Genomic DNA, 22,257 nt, shown 5'->3' with positions numbered 1-22,257 from the left:
GATCATTTTTAGGATCTGCTGACAAAAGAGCTGATCGCTGGTTCTCTTATATAGGTCAGCGATGAGCGTTCCTTTCAGCCGATCATGGGCCCAAATTTAAGACTTAAAGTATAACTGTCATCTTTTTTTTGGGGGGAGTATTGGATTGTGGTGATTAATATCTCCTTGGTGGCCCTATTTCAACTTTTCACTGTGTATTCAATTACCCCTTAATTCCACAGTTTTGTTCCCTGTACAGCCTACTTTTACCTGTGCTTAAAATCAGGTTGCTATGCAGGTCCGTCTATTTGTTGAAGGACGGAGGACGCAGAAGCACGCAGCGTGCAAGGTCAGATTACAGACAGCCAGGGACTGTAAGTAAATGCTTAGAGCCAGGTCCTCCCCAGCAGCTGATAACAGTGCCTGGGCTGTGTGCACTTCTCCCTGTCCCTGCGCTTGGCAGACGCTCCCTCACTCAGCAGAGCTGGACAATGCAGAGTTGAAGCAGCGCAGACCAGGGAAGGGAGATCTGCCGTCTGCTCAGTGTATAAATGAAAGCAACATATGGTAAGAGGACCCCTTTGTGCTGCAGGAGATTAACCCTTTAGGGGGAGGGCTGTGGTTACTGACACCTTTAGGGGGCTATTGTTGCTGGCTAGTGAGGGCAGGCGGGATTAGCCTCAGGGTGAGGGCAGTGGCGGCCATCTTAACTGAATAGTGAAATTGCAGTTTTATGCAGACTGGTTACTAAGGGCTGAATCTTATTAAATATAGGGTAAGTCAGTCTAATAGTAACTGATTCTGGAATATCATGTTATTAGTAACTACATATATGAAAATTGAAATTAGGGTCTAAGTGTGACAGTTATCCTTTAACCATGGACTGCAGGATGCGAGTACATAGGGTTTGTAGTTTATAACCACAAAGACACACATTGCTCTGCACATTAGTTGCGTACACAAATTGTAGATTATGTTTTTATAAACACTATTAAAACTGCAGAATTTTTTCAAAATCTAACATGCATTTACTACAAGGGCGCCTTCACACGGCTGCACCGTGTTTTGTGGTCCGCAAATTACGGCTCTGCAGAACACGGATGCCGCCTGTGTGCGTTCCGCAAATTGAACGGATGGCCCATTACAGAAATTAATGGGTCCGCACCCGTTCTGCAAAATTGCGGGATGGATCTGACTCATTCATACAGTTGTTTGAGTAAGCCCTAAGGCTGTAAGTAAAATACTGAAACAGTATCAGTTGTGGAGAATGAATGTAAAAATTTAAAATCAGACATTGTATAGTCTCTTTGCTAGAACCAGCCCTGTACCTCACTTGGATACAAAGATCTCCCCACTCATTGTTCCAGTCGCTCTGCTAGATTTATATCAAGTTGGCTGCTCATGGGCATTTCCGGCTCAGGGGGCATGTCCTGTCTGCTGCAAGTCTCTACCTATCACAGCTCAGGAGGCAGTTATAGGATGGAACTGAGCATGTGCGGCCATCTCGGCGGGGTGGACAGAGAAATAAGTAAAAGAACGAACAGCAGGTGGCGCTACACTTACTATACCCTGAATAAGGCAGTGGCTATACAACATTTTTAATTACATGCAATTACAAAAGGTATTCAGATCCAGGTGATGGTTTGAAAAAAGTAGAATATTTTTCGTGGGACAACCCCTTTTAACATCTCATCAGAGCCTTCAGTCAAAGGCATATGTTAGGAGTATTTCCTGACATATACCTCCTATGTACGCCACTGCATATGCAAAAGGGTATTTGGCTTCTACTCTTGTCACTTGCATTTTTAAGGCAACAACTTTCTTAGTTTTAAGGGAAAAAAAAGGAGTGACAGGTGGAGTTTGTGGCGTTATCTACTAGTGACTTACATGGTCATTTGCAATATCAAGCAAATCTTTCACTCTGCAGCCACGCATTGTGGCCACCTCATTGCAGATCGAATCTTCTATCACCACATAGCTGGCTTTATAAGAGGTAAGAATCTTATAGATGTCCTCTGCCGACCTCATACTGTAGATCTGATACATCTACAAGGAAGAAAATAGATATTTCAGTTATTACTCCATTCATACTTGGGCTACTTTCACACTTGTGTTGTTAATTGCGGTATTGAGATCCAGCAGAGGATCTCAATACCGGAATTATACGGATCCGTTTTGATTTTGCACATCAGGATGCATCCGTCCCATTAGGATGAGGCTGTGTGAAATCAAAGCGTAAAAAAAAAAACTGATCTGTCACTAAATACATTGAGAGTCAATGGGTGACTGATCCGTTTTTTTAGGCTCCCAAGAAAACGGATCAGTCACCATTGACTTACATTGTTTTCAGTGCCAGACATAAAACTGCAGCTTGCAGCGGTTGTGTGTCCGGTCACAAAACTGAATTCTGCCGGAATGGAAGACATCCTGAATGGATTTTTTTCCATTCAGAATGGAAACGTTTTTTTTTCCGGTAGTGAGATCCTCTGCCGGATCTCAATACCAGAAAACGTGGCAAGTGTGAAAGCAGTCTTACTCGTGAGCAGCTAATTTACATATACAGCCATAACCTTTCATGGGCCATATGGGCATCTACAGACAATCATCAGCCCGATCCCCCATCTAGGAGGAGACACTACCATGACCAGACAAAGTGAACTGGCGCCCTCCAGTGGACACATGAAGAAAAACGCTTTGTGAAGTTATTTAAAGGGCTTTAACGGTTTGATGTAAATAAAGCTCAGTTATTGCGTAAGGAAAAGTTCCGACCTTCCTAATAAAACGTATTTTAAATCTGCACCATTTTCAGGACCTCTGTTTGATGTCACTAAATAGGATTAGGAACACGGGTGTTAACAGTCTGAGGCTACTACTGCCTTCTCGGTGCTGAGCGTTTACTAGAATACAGAAGCAGCACAAATCTCTCTCTCGTTGTGATGCTATGCTATACTAGTTTACAGTATGGGCCGTTTCACAATTGCGTTGTGGCTTTTCGGTTTTGAGATCCGGTAGAGGATCTCAAAACCAGCCCAAAATGGTACCTGTTCAATGTCAATGGGGACAGAACTGATTAGGACAGTGTTTCCCAACCAGTGTGCCTCCAGCTGTTGCAAAACTACAACTCCCAGCATGCCCGCACAGCCAAAGGCTGTCAAGGCATGCTGGGAGTTGTAGTTTTGCAACAGCTGGAGGCACACTGGTTGGGAAACACTGGATTAGGATGCATTCCTTTACGTTTTCTTGCGTTTTTCAACTGGACACAAAACCGCTGCAAGCTGAGATTTTGTGTCCAGTCTGTGAAACTGAACAAACTGGATCTGGCAGCAAAATCAATTTAAAGGGGACCATTCACCGCTCCTGACAGGCCTGTTTTAATAGCTTCATGCATTCCTCATGTAATAACAATTCTGGAGCATCTATTCTTATGACTCTATGTTGTGCCGTTCCTTTATTATTTCTACTAGAAGTTATGAATGAATTGCTAGCAGTCTGCAGTAAGGGTACAGAGGGGAGGTAACCAGTTGGGGGGGGGGGGTACCTGCACAGTCTGACTCGATCCAATCAGTGCTGTTATTTTCAGACTGTGCAGGTACACACCTACAACTGGTTACCTCCCCTCTGCACCCTTACTGCAGACTCCCCTCTGCACCCTTACTGCAGACTGCTAGCAATTCATTCATTCATTCATTCTAGATGCTCTGTAATTGTTATTACACGGGGAACGCATAAAGCTATTAAAACAGACATCTGCATCAGGGGAAGTATAATGTCACACAACGGTCACTAAATAAGGGTGGCTCGAGGCAGCCAAAATGGAAAGAGTCTTACAAAAAGGATCTACATTTTGGGTCACAGACAGGGGTCCCATGTAGGTCACACGTATAGAGGTTGTCTTCATGAGAAACAATCCGTTTAAATGTATAAATTAATTCTGGGAATTACCTTCTCATTTCTCTGCATCAGGTCTTCATCGTTGTAAACGGGTAAGCTCGTCACCATCCATCCGGTGCACAGTTTTATAGCACCCATCAGCTGAGGGCTTCCAGCAAACACTGCGGTAAGGGGAGCCTGGCTTCTGGAGAGAGAAGAAAATAGCACAGTATGAGATGGCCGTACTTTAAGGAATCACATCGTTCATGAATTCTGTAATTATGGGAACAACCCTGCATACAGCCCTATAGACAGCGGTCAGCTGTAGTAATGCTGCTATCAGACCTGTAATAATGACAGGAAGGTATAGAATATATGGCTGGATACTTGCTATGCATTGCATCTGATGTGTTTCTGGAGAAATGACAAAAATCTGACAGACGCCATTATAGTCAATAAAGTCTGCCTGGTGCCGTTGGTGTCCAGGGATGGTCTGGGACCTTAAAGGGACTCTGTCACCACTTTCTAACCCCCACTTTTAAAACTATAGTTCTGTCCATGGAGCTCCTGTGATTACAATGGTGTTGTTATATGCGAAATCCGCAGGCTCGTTTTGATAAAAAAACCTTTTATCTAACCGGTCACTCATGAGGATAAGGTGCCCAGGGCGTTTCTCCTGGTCTGAACATGCCGCCCGCCGCAGCCGTTGGTGGTGCCCAGCTCCTCCTCTGCCTTGAATTAGCGCCGCCTGAATGTGAAGAAATACGCCTCCGGCTCTCTCTCATCCCCCCTCCTTTTCTAAGATCCCGCGCGTGCGGCAGTGTTCGTGTTATCGGGAGGTTGAGCGAAGTGCGCATGCGCACTTCGCTCAATGAGGCTGAATCGAAAAGTCCGCACGGGCGCATCAGGCACAGGCATGTGCGAAATTTTAGAAAAGGAGGGGGGACTGAGGGAGAGCCGGAGGCGTATTTCTTCACATTCAGGCGGCGCTGAAAGGATCAGAGGAGGAGCTGGGCACCAACGGCGGCGGCGGGCGGCATGTTCAGACCAGGAGAAACGCCCTGGGCACCTTATCCTCATGATTGACAGGTTAGATAAAAGTTTTTTTTTATCAAAACGAGACAGCGGATTTCGCATATAACAACACCATTGTAATCACAGGGGCTCCATGGACAGAACTATAGTTTTAAAAGTGGGGGTTAGAAAGTGGTGACAGAGTCCCTTTAAAGAGGACCTTTCACCGATCCTGACATTGTGAACTAAGTATACAGACATGGAGAGCGGCGCCCGGGTATCTCACTGCACTTACTATTATCCCTGGGCGCCTCTCTATTCTCCCGCTATGCCCTTCGGTATCTTCGGTCACTAAGTTATAGTAGGCGGAAATTTCCGTCACTAAGTTATGGTAGGCGGAGTCTGCCCTTGTTCTGCTCTAGCGCTGGCCAATCGCAGTGCAGAGCTCACAGCCTGGGAGGTTATTTTCTCCCAGGCTGTGAGCTCTGCGCTACGATTGGCCAGCGCTACAGCAGAACAAGGGCAGACTCCGCCCACTATAACTTAGTGACCGAAGATACCGGAGGGCATAGCGGGAGAACGGAGCGGCGCCCAGGGATAATAGTAAGTGCAGTGAGATCCCCGGGCGCCGCTCTCCATGTCTGTATACTTAGTTCACAATGTCAGGATCGGTGACAGGTCCTCTTTAAAGTGGCCCTGAAAAAAACCTAACGGTGGCCTCATGTTGTAGAATGGTTCAAAGTGATTAAAGGAGGTGCAACACCAATAGATAGGGCCAGCATAATTAGACAGGGACAACAGAACTCTGGGACAGCAATACCACAGTGCAGCACAAAATACTGCCCCACCAGAATCAAATACCACAGTGCAGCAGAATATACTGCCGCCCTCTCCACAGTATTCAACTGCATCACCGTCCTGAGGATAATGATACAGTTGAATTCAGAAGGGTATCTGCAACTTGCGGCTGTTGGTCAGGTGCATTAGTACCTGATGCTCCTACATTAATTAATGCTGAGAGCATGAGATAGTTATGTACCCAGCCGGCAGCCATGAGGGATTGGGTGGTCCTCTGGGCATCGCAACTTTCCCTGTAGGGTCTATGGCCAGTGCGCCCCTATTGGTGCCAGTCACGTGACAAATCTGGCACTGCCATTATGTTTGTTTCTCCTATAATGGAATAGAAAAAAATTAAAACAGCGCAAATGTGAACACAGCTTATGCTACTTTCACACTTGCGTTTTGTGCGGATCCGTCATGGACAGATCCGTTCAGTTAAGGCTACTTTCACACCTGCGATTAGGTGCGGATCCGTCTGGTATCTGCACAAACGGATCCGCACCTATAATGCAAACGCTTAGATCCGTTCAGAACGGAAAAAACGAGATTTTTGTATAACTTACCAGTAAAATCTCTTTCTCGCTCTTTCCTTGGGGGACACAGAAGACCTTGGGTATAGCTCATCTCCCTAGGAGGCGTGACACTAAGTGAAGACTGTTAAGCCCCTCCTCCACAGCTATACCCTCAGCCTGGAGAGAGAGACTGCCAGTTGCGTGTCCAAGCAGTGAGAAAAGGCAAAGACCAACAAGGAACCAAAAAGCCAACTACCCAACGGGTAACAAAAACTCGGAAAACGCACAGAGAAAAAACAATGAATGGGTGGGTGCTGTGTCCCCCAAGGAAAGAGCGAGAAAGAGATTTTACTGGTAAGTTATACAAAAATCTCGTTTTCTCGCCCAGTTTCCTTGGGGGACACAGAAGACCTTGGGACGTTCAAAAGCAGTCCAAAAGGGGGAGGGACCACAGCACCAAGGTGAAGCACCCGAAAGGCATCAATGAACCGCCGCCTGTAAACCCAGGCGGGGTAAGGCAGCATCCGCCAAAGTCAGAGCATGCACCCTGTAGAAACTCAGTAAGGCGTGCAAGGCAGACCCGTGGCCACCGTGCCCAAATGCACAGCCGAAGCCCAATGCCTCCAGCCCAGGAGGCACCGACCGCTCTGGTGAAAGGAACGGTGACACCAACGACAGAATCCTGCCCTAGGTGCGGTAACCTCAGCAATAGCCAATCTGATCAAGCGGAGGAAAACCACCCTGGAGTCTGTCAACCCTATGCACAGACCTCCTGGAAACCCAAGAGGCCGAACGTCTGCAAGAGTCGGAGATCTCCAAGTAAAAACGGCAAGGCCCAAACAACGACCAAATAGGTGAGGTGTTGAAGCGAAAGGCAAACACCACCTTCAGAAGGAAGGAAGAAACGGGATGCAGAAACAGCCCTGACCTGGAAAAGACAGAAAGCTCGTAACAACAAAAAAGGCCAATCTGGCACCCGTCAGAGACACGACCGATACGGAACACGACCGTACAGGACAGAAGGGATAGAGAGAACTCCTGTAACGGCTCCAAGGACAAGATTGGAGCGCCGAGAGCTCAGAATACAGTCCCCAGGGCGGTACCGAAGGACAGTACAGAGGAACCAAAGAGCCACTCCGAGGAAGAAGGACTTGGCAGGCCAGAGGGCCGGGAACGCTGGAAGAGGAAGAACAGCGCCGACACTTGACACCTCAAGGAAAAGACAGAACCATGGGGAAAGAACTTCAGTGTGGGGAATGCACAGCTTCCCACAGAACCCCAGTCAAAAAAAAAAAAAAAAACCTAAGTCTTACGACAGATCCTGGACGAAACACAGCCAGGAGCGGACAGTCGCCTGGCAAGCAGGCGAAAACCCAATGTGATCAGGCGCAGACCAGTAACACGGGCACAAGGGTCGACAAAACTAGCCCCGTCGGCCCTCAAACAACGTTGTCCCGTATCCACCCGAGTGGAGGAGCAGAGGACAGAGGGAAAGAACCCAAAGGATCCACCAGACGCCAGGGGAAGGCAGGCTAAAGTCCATGCCGATGCAACCACGTTGTACAGTCCCGGTGAGGGAGACCAAAGGACAACCTGGACCGAGGTAGTCCCCCCAAGACATCGAGAAGGTAAGTCTACATCAGGACCATCGTCTTAGAACGGGCCACGCAATCTGCACTCAGTGGGGGGACAGAACGCGGTAGACTCGGTAAATAGGCACACAGCTAATACAGCCAGCGTGAACAAGGGAGACGGTACGAGGCCAAAAGGAACACCGGAACCATCCACATAAACAAACATGCTCTCCCCAGAGGGGAGGACCGTGAAAATACAGCCTCCGAAGGCTGGCGAGAAGCCACATCGGAGTGATTCGTATAGAGCGGGAGCCGAACAAAGCCGGCGAGATAAGGCCGCCGAGACAGAGGCCGACAACACACCCTCCAACCGAAAGGAGGAGTGGGCAACAGGGAAGCCATAGGACAGCTCAAAAGCAGAATCCGCTACACTGTGAGACGCCCAGTCCACCGTCTCGCAGAAGGCGAATACCTTGAAGAACCCAAGGCGGAGGTCCCCGGACCTGGGTAATCCAGCACCCAAGAGAAGTCGGGTGACCTTCCCGAGAAGAGCAGCCCGAACCCGGTAGCAGATCAGACAGGAGCGTAGAGGCGCCAAGAGGAAGGACTCATACCACACTGCATCCGAAGAGGAGGAAATTGCAGCAGGCAAGGGAACCACAGTCCTGCCAGAGTCAACGAAGAATTCGAGAGGCGCCGCAGACAACAGCACTCTCGACCATGTGACCACTAGCGCAGGGAAGTAATGCCGCAGAAGGACGCATGGGCATGCATCTAGGACCCACGAACACTCCCTGTCAGCTCGGTGCAGCAGAGAGCAAAAGAGCCTGTCCGGTCAGGAGGACAGAATGAACTCCCTAGGGACGAGTGCAAGGCTGGCGGCAAGCATCGTCTCCCAAGAAACAAAGGTATGCCGCAGGAAGCAGGTGAGGCATACGTACGAGCAGCCCCGTAAGCAGCGAGAAGGCCAACCCACCTAGAAAAAAAGGGGGGGGGGGGGGGCTCGTCCCAGAGTGCCCCAGCATGTACGGAATTGCAAAGTGCAACCTGAAAGGGAGTTATGCACAAACCTAGCATAGCATGCGAAGGAACGCAATCAGCCCACCCCGAAAGGGGGGAAATTGTACCTGGCCAACAGCAGACGGCAAGAGTGCAAAGACCCGTCCCAAAAGGGAGTGATGCCTAAGGCCGTACCTACTTCAGAGAAGCAGGACATTACCCTATATTCCAGCAGGAACGCAGGAGGTCCACCTAGCGAAAGGGGAACATGCACAGGGATATCCTAGCATTAAATGAGTGTGCAATAATACACCCAACACTGAACTCAGCGAGAGTGCAACTACTCTGCCAATGAAGGGGGACATGTACAAGTCCAGCACAGCCATACAAGGACAGCCGTGAATCTCATGAGCGTGCCAAATTCTGCCCTTGAAGTGAGAGGTGGTCATGCACAAGGCCAGCACCGTAACCAATGGAAGTGCAAGCGTCCCACCCATGTTAGAGGGCCATTCTCCTGGCCAGCAATGTATCCGGTGAGAGTGTAGCACAACGCCCAGAAAAAGGGAGGGTAAAGCACATGGCCAGCATCTCATCCAGGGAGAGTGCGAGCACACCGCCATGCATGGGAGTCATACACATTGCCAGCAATGTACTGGCAAGAGACAAACACAGTCACTAAGGATGCGTGCATGTCGCCTGAGGAAGGAAGGCATGCCCCGGGCTGGCAGAGAATCCAGCAAGAGTGCGTACACCGCCTACGGAAGAGGGGCCATGCATATGGCCGACAGCGGATCCAGCGAGAGCGCAAGCACCCTGCCATGTATGGGATACATGCACGTGGCCAGCAACGTACCTGCGAGGAAACAACCAACGACAGAGGGAAGTATGTATGCTGCCTGAGGGAAGGAGGCATACCTAAGGCCGGCAGGGAATCCAACAAGGGTGCAGCATACCGCCTAAGAAATGGCCGGCAGCGAAACCAGTGAGTGCAGCATAAGAACATAGTACATCATAGCACATCAGCGAGTGCGCAGCATTCCACCAATGGAAGGGGGATGTGCACATATCCAAAACCGTATCCGGCGAGAGTGCAGTATTCCGCCTAAAAAAGGGGGTCATGCACATGATCGGCAACAGATCCAGTGAGAGTGCCGCGTTCCGCCCAGGAGGGGGGTCACGCACATGGCCGGCAGCGAATCCAGTGAGTGCTGCGTTCCGCCCAGGAAGGGGGTCCCGCACAGGGCCGGCAGCAAAACCAGAGAGTGCAGCGTTCCGCTTATGGAAGGGAGTCGTGCACATGGCCAGCACCGTATCCGGTGAAGGTGCAGTATTCCGCCTAAGAAGGGGGTTATGCACATGGCCAGCCAGGGGGAGTGCAGTAGCCCGCCTAGGAAGGGGGGGAATGCACATGGCAGGCACCATAACCGGAGAGACGATGAATGCTGCCTACAGAAGGTCCGAATGCACTTGGCCAGCGCCGTATCCTGGAAGAGGCAAGAAAAAAACCACCTAAAAGGGGAAATGCCCTAGCAGCGACGCAGGCTGGGAGCGCAACACCATGCCGCCTGTGGAAAGAGGACATGCAGACATGCAGCATTACTGATGAGGCTGCAGCGTCCTGCGCAGCCCAATAGAAATCATGATCAATTATTAATTATTTTATCATTATAAAACTTTTTTTTTTTTTTTTTTTTTTTATCTAATTTAAAACCCAGCCTCTGAGGCTAAAGGGGAGCCACTATATAGGGGCCCTGAGAAGACCAGGAGAAAAAAAGGAGGGCTAACTATACAGACCCACTTGTGGGAGCCGGCCTGTACCCAAAGGGTTAACAGGGATCCGGCCTGGAGGGCGGCGTGCGATCCCCTGGGGGCGGAGGAACCTCCAGGCGGGAAAAAAATCGCGCCTGGAGAAGTTCCCGCCCCCTCCACCAGAGACCGGAAAATTGCGGCCTAGTAGGCCGCGAAGCCGGGGGCTAAAGTTGCGGCGTCCGGCCCGTCATACCGCCGGGACCTGAGGCGGAATGGCGGTTCAAACCGGCCGCGGGAGCCCACCCCGCAGGCCGGTCGGGATTGCGGCCCAGCAGGCCCGAAGCCTGGGACCAACTAGCGGAGCCCCGCCGACCGGCACCTGCTGGGGCATAGTCAAGCCCAATGCGGGCCGCGGGAGCCCACCCCGCCGGCCGAAAGAGAGGGGGGCGCGGAGTGCAGTTCTGCCGGCCGCGGGAGCCCACCCCGCCGCCAGAAGAGACAGGAGGGCCGGAATGGCGGCTCGCTGGCCGCGGGGGCCCCTCCGCCGGCCGGAAGATACAGGGGCCCGGAGTGGCGGTTCTGCTGGCCGCGGGAGCCACCCGGCCGGCCGGAATAGACAGGGGCCAAAATGCGGTTTTGCCGGCCGCGGGAGCCCACCCCGCCGCCAGAAAAGACAGGAGGGCCGAAATGGCGGCTCGCTGGCCGCGGGAGCCCACCCCGCCGGCCGGAAGAGTAAGGGGTCCTCCTTACTCCACTGCAGCGTCCTGCCCCTCCGGTAAGCCCAATGTGATCAGGCGAAATGGGGGGGAAGCCCAGATGCCAGGGGGGGACCCAGAGACGGAGAGCTCAGGATATAGTCCCCTCACTAGCAGCATGTCCCATGAGGCCAGGAGAAAAGAGGAGCAGATTGCCGCACAGCGGCACCCCAGGGGCCAGCCTATGTCCAGCAGGGGAAGGGTCCAGAGGCCCAGTATGGGGGTCAGGCACGCAGGAGACCATTGGGTGGGGGACGTAGGGCTGGAGAAGCCACTCTCTTACCACAGCCGTCTTCACCCTCGGTCCATTCCAGCAGGGTCGCCCCTTCAGCTACTGGCACCGTAGTGGCAGGACGCTGGAAGAGGGGCTTGGCGTGCGGGCGACCCTTGTGCTGGCGGGATGCAGGGGAGCTGGGCTGCCCTGGTCCACCTTGCCTTCTGTGGGGGAGGCAGCAGTGCGGTGACCGGCACTGGCGCAGCTCAACCCCGGGAGAACAGAGAGGTCTAGTGCGTCTCTGTTGTCCCTGATGATCTGGAACAAAAAGAAAGAAAAAAGTAAAAATCTAAAAATTTAAACAAGGAGAAAAGAGCCCTGCAGAGCAGGGAGTGTCTTGCCTCCTTGGACACTAAGCAAAAAACTGGCAGTCTCTCTCTCCAGGCTGAGGGTATAGCTGTGGAGGAGGGGCTTAACAGTTTTCACTTAGTGTCACGCCTCCTAGGGAGATGAGCTATACCCAAGGTCTTCTGTGTCCCCCAAGGAAACTGGGCGAGAAATATTTTTTTTGTTCATGATAATGCAAACAAATCCGTTTTGACTTACATTGAAAGTCAAAGGGGGACGGATCAGTTTGAAAATTGTGCCATATTGTGTCAACTTCAAACGGATCCGTCCCCATTGACTTACATTGTAAGTCTGGACGGATCCGTTTGCCTCCGCACGGCCAGGCGGACACCCGAACGCTGCAAGCAACGTTCGGGTGTCCACCTGCTGAGTGGAGCGGAGGCCAAACGCTGCCAGACTGATGCAGTCTGAGCGGATCCGCATCCATTTAGAATGCATTAGGGCTGTACGGATCCGTTCGGGGCCGCTTGTGAGAGCCTTCAAACGGAACTCACAAGCGGAGCCCCGAACGCTAGTGTGAAAGTAGCCTAACACAACCAACTGCATCCGTTCAGAACAAATCCATTTGTATTATATTTAACATAACCAAGACGGATCCGTCTTGAACATCATTAAAAGTTTTTTATTCTGCCAGATTGTGTAATTGAAAACGGATCCGTCCTTATTGACTTACATTGTGTGCCAGGATGGATCAGTTTGGCTCAGTTTCATCAGACTGATACCAAAACACTGCAAGCAGCGTTTTGGTATCAGTCTCCAAAGTGGAATGGAGACTCAACTGAGGCATTCTGAGCCGATCCTTTTCCATTCAGAATGCATTAGGGCAAAACTTATCTGTTTTGGACCGCTTGTGAGAGCCCTGAACGGATCTCACAAACGGAAAGCCAAAACGCCAGTGTGAAAGTAGCCTTAAAGGGATTCTGTCACCTCGTTTTAGCTTATAGAGATGTGGACATGCACGGCTAGATCGCCGCTAACATGTCCGCAATATACCCGTCCCATAAAGCGGTGTCCTTTTATTGTGTTTAAAAAATTATTTTAGAGATATGTAAATGAGCCTGGTAAGGAGTCCAAGGGGCTGTACGAACCTTCTTGGAGTCCAGCCACGCCTGCGTCCTCCGAATCTCCTCCTTTCTTCAGTTAGATTGCCGTAACCTCACGATGAGCAGTGCCGGTATAGTGTTCCTTCCCTGCGCATGGCGAGATTACGGCGATCTAACTGTGAAGGAGGCGATTCGGAGGACGCAGACGGTGCTGGGCTCCTTCACAGCGGGAGTGGCTGGGCTCCAGAAAGGTTAGTACAGCCCCTTGGGCTCTTACCAGGCTCATTTACATATCTATAAAATAAGTTTTTAAACACAATAAAAAGTACACAGCCTAATGGGACCGGTATATTGCGGACATACTAGCAGCGATCTAGCCCTGCATGTCCGCAGCTCTATAAGCTAAAACGAGGTGACAGAATCCCTTTAAGCAGTTAGCCCACATGTCAAAGAAATTTGGGAACCTGCAGAATTTGCACCTTCACTTTGGGTACTAGTGATGAAAAAAATAACAAGTAGCCAAAAATCATCAGGACAAGATACATACAGTATATGGACAAAAGTGTGGGGACGCCTACACCTTACACCTACACAAGCTTTTATGACATCCCATTCTAAATACATAGGCTTTCATATGGAGTTGGTTTCCCCTAGCAGCTAAGGGTCTGGCTCGCAATCTCCATTCCAGTTCATTCTGAAGATGTTCGTTAGGGTGGAGGCGGTGTGTGGCCGGTCAAGTTCTTCCACACCAAACTCACTCAACCATCCCTTTATGGTCCTGTCTCTGTGCAGTGGGGAACAGTCAAACTGTTCCCACAAAGTTGGAAGCATACAACTGTCCAAAGTGTCCTGGTATGCTGACGCATTAAGACTCCCTTCACTGGAACTAAGGAACCAAGACCAACCCCTGAAAGACCACCGCATAGCGTTATGCCTCCTCCACCAGACTTTACAGTTGGCCGGTAACGTTCTCCGGGCATTCACTAAACCCAGACTCATCCATCAGACTGCCAGATAGAGAAGTGCGATTCCTCACTCTACAGAACACGCTTCCTGGTGATGTGCTTTACATCACTCCATCTGACGCTTGGCATTGTGCTTGGTGATGTAAGGCTTGCATGCAGCTGCTCGGCCATGGACACCCATGCCAAAGAGCTCCCGGTGCACAGTTTGTGTGCTTATGTTAATGCTAGAATTGGTTTAGATTCTACAGTTATGGAGTCAGCAGAGTGCTGGTGACTTGATGTACTATGTGGTTTGCACTTTATGGCCGAGTTGCTGTGGTTCCTTCCACTTTACAATAATACCACTCACAGTTGATGGTGGAATATCTAGGAGGGAAGACATTTTATGAACTGACTTCTGGCAGCAGTGACCTCCTATTACAGTACCACTCTGGAATTCAGTGAGTTCTTTTACAAATGCCTGTAAAGGCAGACTGCATTGCTAAGTGCTGGATTTTATACACCTGTGGCGATAGGTCTGAATGAAACCTGAATTCAATTATTTAAAATTGTGTCCCAATAGTTTTCTCCATATAGTGTATGTACAGGAAAGTATATGGCAAATACTCAAGAGTCTGTGTAGCTTTCACCGATGTAACACTGTTCAGAGTATTGTCAGCAGGCACTTACTTTATCCAGTTCATGAGCTCCACTGTGTCAGACTCGTAGTGCTCCTCCAGCTCTGAAAATTCACTAACAATCTTGGGTAAGAACTGTGGAACATAGAAAACGTTACACAACATATGATGGTACTGTGATCCCGAAATACAGGGCCACATTCACACAGGTGTAAGATCTTGTCGACTGCTCACAGTGGCTCTAGCCATGTGCAATTATGTGGTCATATTGCCAGACTGTTAGATGTGCAATAAACAGTTACCAAAGACAAAGGAAAGTTATGTCCAAGATTAGATCAAAGGGAATGTACTACAGAAATACGTATCACTACAAATCAATACCTGGCATACAAAGTGGTTACCTCACTAAAGATATTGCTAGGATTATCATCTACCATTAAAGAAGCTGTGTCAGCACGATCAACGCTATTAAACCATGCATACTGCCTGGTAGGGCTCATCGTGCTAAACAGCTGCAGAGATATCGGTGTTTTTATTCATATGCAAGTGAGCACGCTGGAGCACCAGGGGGCAGGACTCAATCCTTAGAGAACTGCTTTTGTAACACCCCGCATGTTCTGCATACTCCCCCCTACCCTTGACAGGGTTAGACATCATCATATTGAGGGCAGAGCTGTGTCCTAGTACAGTACAGACCAAAAGTTTGTACACATCTTCTCATTCAAAGAGTTTTCTTTATTTTCATGGCTATGAAAATTGTAGATTCACACCGAAGGCATCAAAACTATGAATTAACACATGTGGAATTATATACATAACAAAAAAGTGTGAAACAACTGAAAATATGTCATATTCTAGGTTCTTCAAAGTAGTCACCTTTTGCTTTGATTACTGCTTTGCACACTTTTGGGATTCTCTTGATGAGCTTCAAGAGGTAGTCGCCTGAAGTGGTCTTCCAACAGTCTTAAAGGAGTTCCCAGAGATGCTTAGCATTTGTTGGCCCTTTTGCCTTCACTCTGCTCGATTGGGTTCAGGTCCGGTGACTGTGGAGGCCAGGTCATCTGGCGCAGCACCCCATCACTCTCCTTCATGGTCAAATAGCCCTTACACAGCCTGGAGGTGTGTTTGGGGTCATTGTCCCGTTGAAAAATAAATGATGGTCCAACTAAACGCAAACCGGATGGAATAGCATGCCGCTGCAAGATGCTGTGGTAGCCATTCTGGTTCAGTATGCCTTCAATTTTGAATAAATCCCCAACAGCGTCACCACCAAAGCACCCCCACACCATCACACCTCCTCCTCCATGCTTCACGGTGGGAACCAGGCACGTAGAGTCCATCCGTTCACCTTTTCTGCGTCGCACAAAGACACGGTGGTTGGAACCAAAGATCTCAAATTTGGACTCATCAGACCAAAACACAGATTTCCACTGGTCTAATGTCAGTTCCTTGTGTTCTTTAGCCCAAACAAGTCTCTTCTGCTTGTTGCCTGTCGTTTCCTAGCATATATTCTACCATGAAGGCCGGATTCACACAGTCTCCTCTTAACAGTTGTTCTAGAGATGTATCTGCTGCTAGAACTCTGTGTGGCATTGACCTGGTCTCTAATCTGAGCTGCTGTTAACCTGCGATTTCTGAGGCTGGTGACTCGGATGAACTTATCCTCCGCAGCAGAGGTGACTCTTGGTCTTCCTTTCCTGGGGTGGTCTGCATGTGAGCCAATTTCTTTGTGGCGCTTGATGGTTTTTGTGACTGCACTTGGGGACACTTTCAAAGTTTTCAAATTTTTCGGACTGACCGACCTTCATTTCTTAAAGTAATGATGGCCACTCGTTTTTCTTTACTTAGAATTTGTATTATGGCAAGAAAAAAGCAGCTAACAGTCTATTCAGTAGGACTATCAGCTGTGTATCCACCTGACTTCTCCACAACGCAACTGATTGTCCCAACCCCATTTATAAGGCAAGAAATCCCACTTATTAAACCTGACAGGGCACACCTGTGAAGTGAAAACCATTTCAGGTGACTACCTCTTGAAGCTCATCAAGAAAATGCCAAGAGTGTGCAAAGCAGTAATCAAAGCAAAAGGTGGCTACTTTGAAGAACCGAGAATATTTTCAGTTGTTTCACATAGTCATGAAAATAAAGAAAACTTTTTGAATGAGGTGTGTCCAAACTTTTGGTCTGTACTGTATGTAACATATGCTCTGCTTACTATAGCCTTATCACATTGCGAAGAGTGGATTTCTATGCTTAGAAAGCTAATATACATATAACTGCTTTATTCACAAGTTAAATATATGATAATGAAAACAATATGTGTTAGCTTTCTAAGTAGAGAAAATATACAGTCCTCAATATGATAAGGCTGTAGCATGGCGGTAAGTGGTCAGCCTTGCATGTAGAGATCCCAGGTTTGAATCTTGGGAGTGGGACTGTCATTTTTTTCAGCTATTTTTTTTTTTCTTCTCCACATTTAACCCATAATAAAATCTTTAGCCTTATCATATTGAGAATAATGTGTTTTATACCTAGAAAGATAATACATTGTTTTTTTTTTCTTTATTATCATATATTGTGCCAGTGAATAAACCAGTAATATGTTTTAGGTTTCTAAAAATAAAGTCTATTCTCAATATAGTAAGGCTATAGCCTTTTATTATGGGTTAAATGAGAGGGGGGGGAAACCTAAAAAAAAAACCCTATAAAAGTCTCCCCTGGGCTTAGGATCTCTACATAATAAGCATCATGATCCCTATGCGTGGTTTAATAGGGTTGATCCTGGTGACAGAGCCTCTTTAACCCCAGTTAACTACAACAGTGGCAACTGCACTAAGAAGCGGGATCCCATGGCTGGTTTCAGAGGTTGTACGAACAGCCCAGCCTTTTAAAGTCAATGGCTTGTGGCATAAAAACAAAAAAAAAGCACAGCACAGGCAATAGGAAAGTGGTACAATGCTTTTCTAACCCACTATCAATTCTTGGGATCGGCGAGGTCAGACCTCTACCAATGGGATAGAATGAAGCGTTGAGCAGGATGAGCGATCCACACAGAACATTCACTGACATTTCTGCCATGTTTTTCATACCTCTCTCCATAAACTGAAGCCAATTACAGAGGGGACTACAGCACTTAACACAAAAGCCTGTGGAAGAAGGGAAAATGAAAAGAGTGTTACAGTGGAAGAAGACACTATGGTGTGGTTAGTAGCCTGAAAAAATTGCGCCTTTTGGGACTTGTGGCTGGAAGTTTATTAATGCTGGCCACCAATACCAAGATCAAATCTGAAGCATGGAAAATGCAGAGATATGGTGGATGGAGTAATGGAGAAAAGGGCAACCCAGGAAACAGAGGGAACAGCCGAGGCAACAGAGGAAAGGTGGAAGGGGGCAGCTCCGGGAAACGACTGCGCAGAAGAGTGGCACAGAGGGGCAGCTCTGGGAGACGGCCGCGCAGAGGGGCGGCTGCGGGAGTAGGCGAAAAGCTGGAAAGTGGAAGACAGAGACAGAAGGGAGACGGTAATTCTTATCATTTTCCTGTATAAGAGGTTTTAGATTTAGTCATAGTCATCAATTAATGGATTATATGAATTCTACTGCATTATGACCAGACTCAGTGTCATCAGGACTGAATGTAATAGATTTGACTGGATTGCAGAAAAAAAATATTTTAAACAATGGCATAATATAGTCACATTGGAAGATCCTCATAATCTAAGTCAAGCAAAACCCAAGAAATACTGTAGGCTTTTACTTGTGAGGGGGAATCACCCACAAATTCTGTGCCATGAATAACCAATCATGTGAATCAGAATTAATGGAGCATAAAGCAAACGATGATCACTGGAGGCTTGTCATCATGAATAACGGCATAGCTTTGTAGTAAATCTTGGTGCCTCTGACGTTACACGGGTAGGTAACACTGCATGCTCACCAGCACAACCGGGTGCACAGTTTTCAGACGAATCCACTTGAAAAGCGTCAACCAAAGTTCTGGAGAACAAACACCGAAGGCAGCGAGAACACAGACATAAGGCGTCCACAGGTACTTCATCCTAAAACGAGACACCACATTTCAATCTGATTTGTAGGTAACATTAAATAGTTTTAGCAGATTCGTACCCAGCTTTCCTGGAAACGGATATAACTCGGATACAGTAGAAAATAACAGCTACTTAAAGGGGTTTTCCCATCTGAGACAAAGGAGGCATATCGCTAGTATATGCCCCCATTGTCTGATAGGTGCGGGTCCCAGAGGACGAGCAGGGAAAGGAGGTGGAGGGCGCACTGCACATGCGCAGCTGCCCTCCATTCATTTCTATGGGGCCGCCGATTTCCCTCGGCTCCACAGAAATGAATGGGAGAGATGGCCGGGCAAGCGCAGTGCGCTCCCATTCACTTATATGGGGAGGGCGCTTGGCGATGGATGGATCCCGTGAAACTTGGGGTCCCCCAGCCACAGCTCTCCCCGCTCCATTCTATGTGTAGGTGTGGGTCCCAGAGGTTGGACCCGCACCTATCAGACAGACAATGGGAGAATATCCTAGCAATATGCCCCTATTGTCTATGATGGGACAACCCTTTTAAGTTAACAAGCAGTTCGGTGATATTGGGGGAACAAGATTCTTAAAGTAGGTGCCAAGAAAGTAAAGTCCAAAAAGAACTTAAAGAGAGAAAGAATCCTTGGCCTGAGGAGCACCGAGTGACAACCCCCATAGGATGCTTGCTTGACTCGGACTCCTAAAGACTTTAATAAAGAGGGACACCACCACACTATAAAAGCGACCCTGCAGTTTAAGAAAAAAAATTGTAATTAACTGGAGGGACGTCAGGGCACTTACCTGGTGCTCTCCTTTTCATCTTTTTAGTTGCAGATTCGCTAATTCTCAGGTTCATTTCTGCCGTTCAAGATGGCGGCTTCGCTTCTCAGACTATGTGGTGCACATTGTGCATCTGTTGCACAAGCCGCTTCCTGTTTGTCCAGCCCTGGTTTTGGAATGGCCAACGATGTTCCCGCGATCAGCGGTGGTCAATGTGAGGGCAGCAGGAAGTGTCTCGGGCTATCAAATCAACAGTATGCATCAAGTAGTCTGAGAAGTGGTGGACATCTTGGATGACCGAAGAGAAGCCCAAAATTGTCAGACCTGCAGCTAAAAAGGGGGTCACCAGCAAGGTGTACTGTTCGTTCCCCAGTTAGTGATTATTTTTGTATCTTGAACTCTTTAATTTATGGGGGAGGGGTACATAGAGTCAGTTAATTGGTGAGAATCCCAGAGGCGGTAAGACTAAGGGGAAGACGCCGAGCAAGGTTTATAGAGGAGAACCTGAGCACTGAGCTGTTTTAGTCCACTAGCTGGTGCTGTAAGGAGTTTAATACACTGAAAGGGACCTGACAGACTTCCAGGGGTGCCAGTACGTAAAAATAGGTGATTTTTTTTTCTTGTGTTTGTGGGGGAGGGATGTGTCCATGATTGTTTTTGAAGCTGAAGCTGGTGGTACTTGAGGAGATTATTTTGGTGGTAATTATCATCATTTACAGTAAAGGCTGGTAATGAGTACTTATCAGTATAATGAGTTATAGACATGGATTACTTATAATCTTTATCATTCATTATGGTTTTCCAGTCTGTCCGTAAAAAATATTGGCTGTCCATTATTTTGAGATAAGTTGTTCAGAAAAATTCTGGTTGGCAAACCATGCAGACTTCCTTTAAAGGGCTTGTCCAGGACCTTCAGGATAGGCTGTTACTATCTGAATGGCGGGGTGGGGTGGGGGGGTGGACCAACGACTTGCACCACCGCTGACCAGCTCTTCTGCAATAGCTTCTGTGCCAAAAGTGGGCACAGGAACTACACACTGTGTAGAGGACTTTGTTACTCATGCGCTGCTCCCACTGACTTCCATCACTAAAATACAGATGATGTAGTCAATGGGCAACATAGAGAAGTAATGAGCTAGGTCTAGCTCCTCAGCCAATCACTAGAATTTCCTGATGGTCAGACATTTTTCAATTTCCTTAAAGGGGCTGTCTGACATACAGTTACAAGAAAAAGTATGTGAACCCTTTGGAATGATATGGATTTCTGCACAAATTAGTCATAAAATGTGATCTGATCTTCATCTAAGTCACAACAATAGACAATCACAATCTGCTTAAACTAGTAACACACAAAGAATTAAATGTTACCATGTTTTTATTGAACACACCATGTAATCATTCACAGTGCAGGTGGAAAAAGTATGTGAACCCTTGGATTTAATAACTGGTTGAACCTCCTTTGGCAGCAATAACTTCAACCAAATGTTTCCTGTAGTTGCAGATCAGACGTGCACAACGGTCAGGAGTAGTTCTTGACCATTCCTCTTTACAGAACTGTTTCAGTTCAGCAATATTCTTGGGATGTCTGGTGTGAATCGCTTTCTTGAGGTCATGCCACAGCATCTCAATCGGGTTGAGGTCAGGACTCTGACTGGGCCACTCCAGAAGGTGTATTTTCTTCTGTTTAAGCCATTCTGTTGATTTACTTCTATGCTTTGGGTTGTTGTCCTGTTGCAACATCCATCTCCTGTTGAGCTTCAGCTGGTGGACAGATGGCCTTAAGTTCTCCTGCAAAATGTCTTGATAAACTTGGGAATTCATTTTTCCTTCGATGATAGCAATCCGTCCAGGCCCTGACGCAGCAAAGCAGCCTCAAACCATGATGCCCCCACCACCATACTTCACAGTTGGGATGAGGTTTTGATGTTGGTGTGCTGTGCCTCTTTTTCTCCACACATACTGTTGTGTGTTTCTTCCAAACAACTCAACTTTGGTTTCATCTGTCCACAGAATATTTTGCCATCACTGCTGTGGAACATCCAGGTGCTCTTGTGCAAACTGTAAAAGTGCAGCAATGTTTTTTTTGGACAGCAGTGGCTTCCTCTGTGGTATCCTCCCATGAAATCCATTCTTGTTTAGTGTTTTATGTATCGTAGATTCGCTAACAGGGATGTTAGCATATGCCAGAGACTTTTGTAAGTCTTTAGCTGACACTCTAGGATTCTTCTTCACCTCATTGAGCAGTCTGTGCCGTGCTCTTGCAGTCATCTTTACAGGATGGCCACTCCTAGGGAGAGTAGCAGCAGTGCTGAGCTTTCTCCATTTATAGACAATTTCTCTTACCGTGGACTGATGAACAGCAAGGCTTTTGGAGATACTTTTATAACCCTTTCCAGCTTTATGCAAGTCAACAATTCTTAATCATAGGTCTTCTGAGAGCTCTTTTGTGTGAGGCATCATTCACATCCGGCAATGCTTCTTGTGAAAAGCAAACCCAGAACTGGTGTGTGTTTTTTATAGGGCAGGGCAGCTGTAACCAACACTTCCAATCTCATCTCATTGATTGGACTTCAGTTGGCTGACACCGCACTCCAATTAGCTCTTGGAGAGGTCATTAGTCTAGGGGTTCACATAATTTTTCCACCTGCACTGTGAATGTTTACATGGTGTGTTCAATAAAAACATGGTAACATTTAATTATTTGTGTGTTATTAGTTTAAGCAGACTGTGATTGTCTATTGTTGTGACTTAGATGAAGATCAGATCACATTTTATGACCGATTTTAGCAGAAATCTATATCATTCCAAAGGGTTCACATACTTTTTCTTGCAACTGTATATGAAAAATAAATGGCAGAGAGAAAAGGGTTTTAAAAAAGTTACTTTTTAAGTCCAGCA

At 47.8% G+C, this 22,257-nt stretch overlaps 1 protein-coding gene across 3 annotated transcripts in view; it reads right to left on the bottom strand.

Moving 5' to 3' along the window:
- The window catches only part of DPY19L4 (dpy-19 like 4), an 85,391-nt gene that overhangs the window by 4,467 nt on the left and 58,667 nt on the right, over nt 1–22,257 (bottom strand). For 2 of the 3 annotated variants that reach the window (XM_044294261.1, XM_044294262.1), the window contains exons 15-19: nt 18,474–18,594; nt 17,629–17,685; nt 14,592–14,674; nt 3,922–4,054; nt 1,867–2,025 (exon numbers count right to left, since the gene is read on the bottom strand). In XM_044294261.1, coding sequence (XP_044150196.1) covers nt 1,867–2,025; nt 3,922–4,054; nt 14,592–14,674; nt 17,629–17,685; nt 18,474–18,594 — 553 coding nt within the window. The remainder of the gene's footprint in view (nt 1–1,866; nt 2,026–3,921; nt 4,055–14,591; nt 14,675–17,628; nt 17,686–18,473; nt 18,595–22,257) is intronic. The other variant, XM_044294264.1, reaches the window with a different exon arrangement.

The sequence above is a fragment of the Bufo gargarizans genome, chromosome 5 (assembly GCF_014858855.1).
Source record: "Bufo gargarizans isolate SCDJY-AF-19 chromosome 5, ASM1485885v1, whole genome shotgun sequence".
Taxonomy (NCBI): Eukaryota; Metazoa; Chordata; class Amphibia; order Anura; family Bufonidae; genus Bufo; species Bufo gargarizans.
This window is presented reverse-complemented; position numbering and strand designations above follow the sequence as displayed.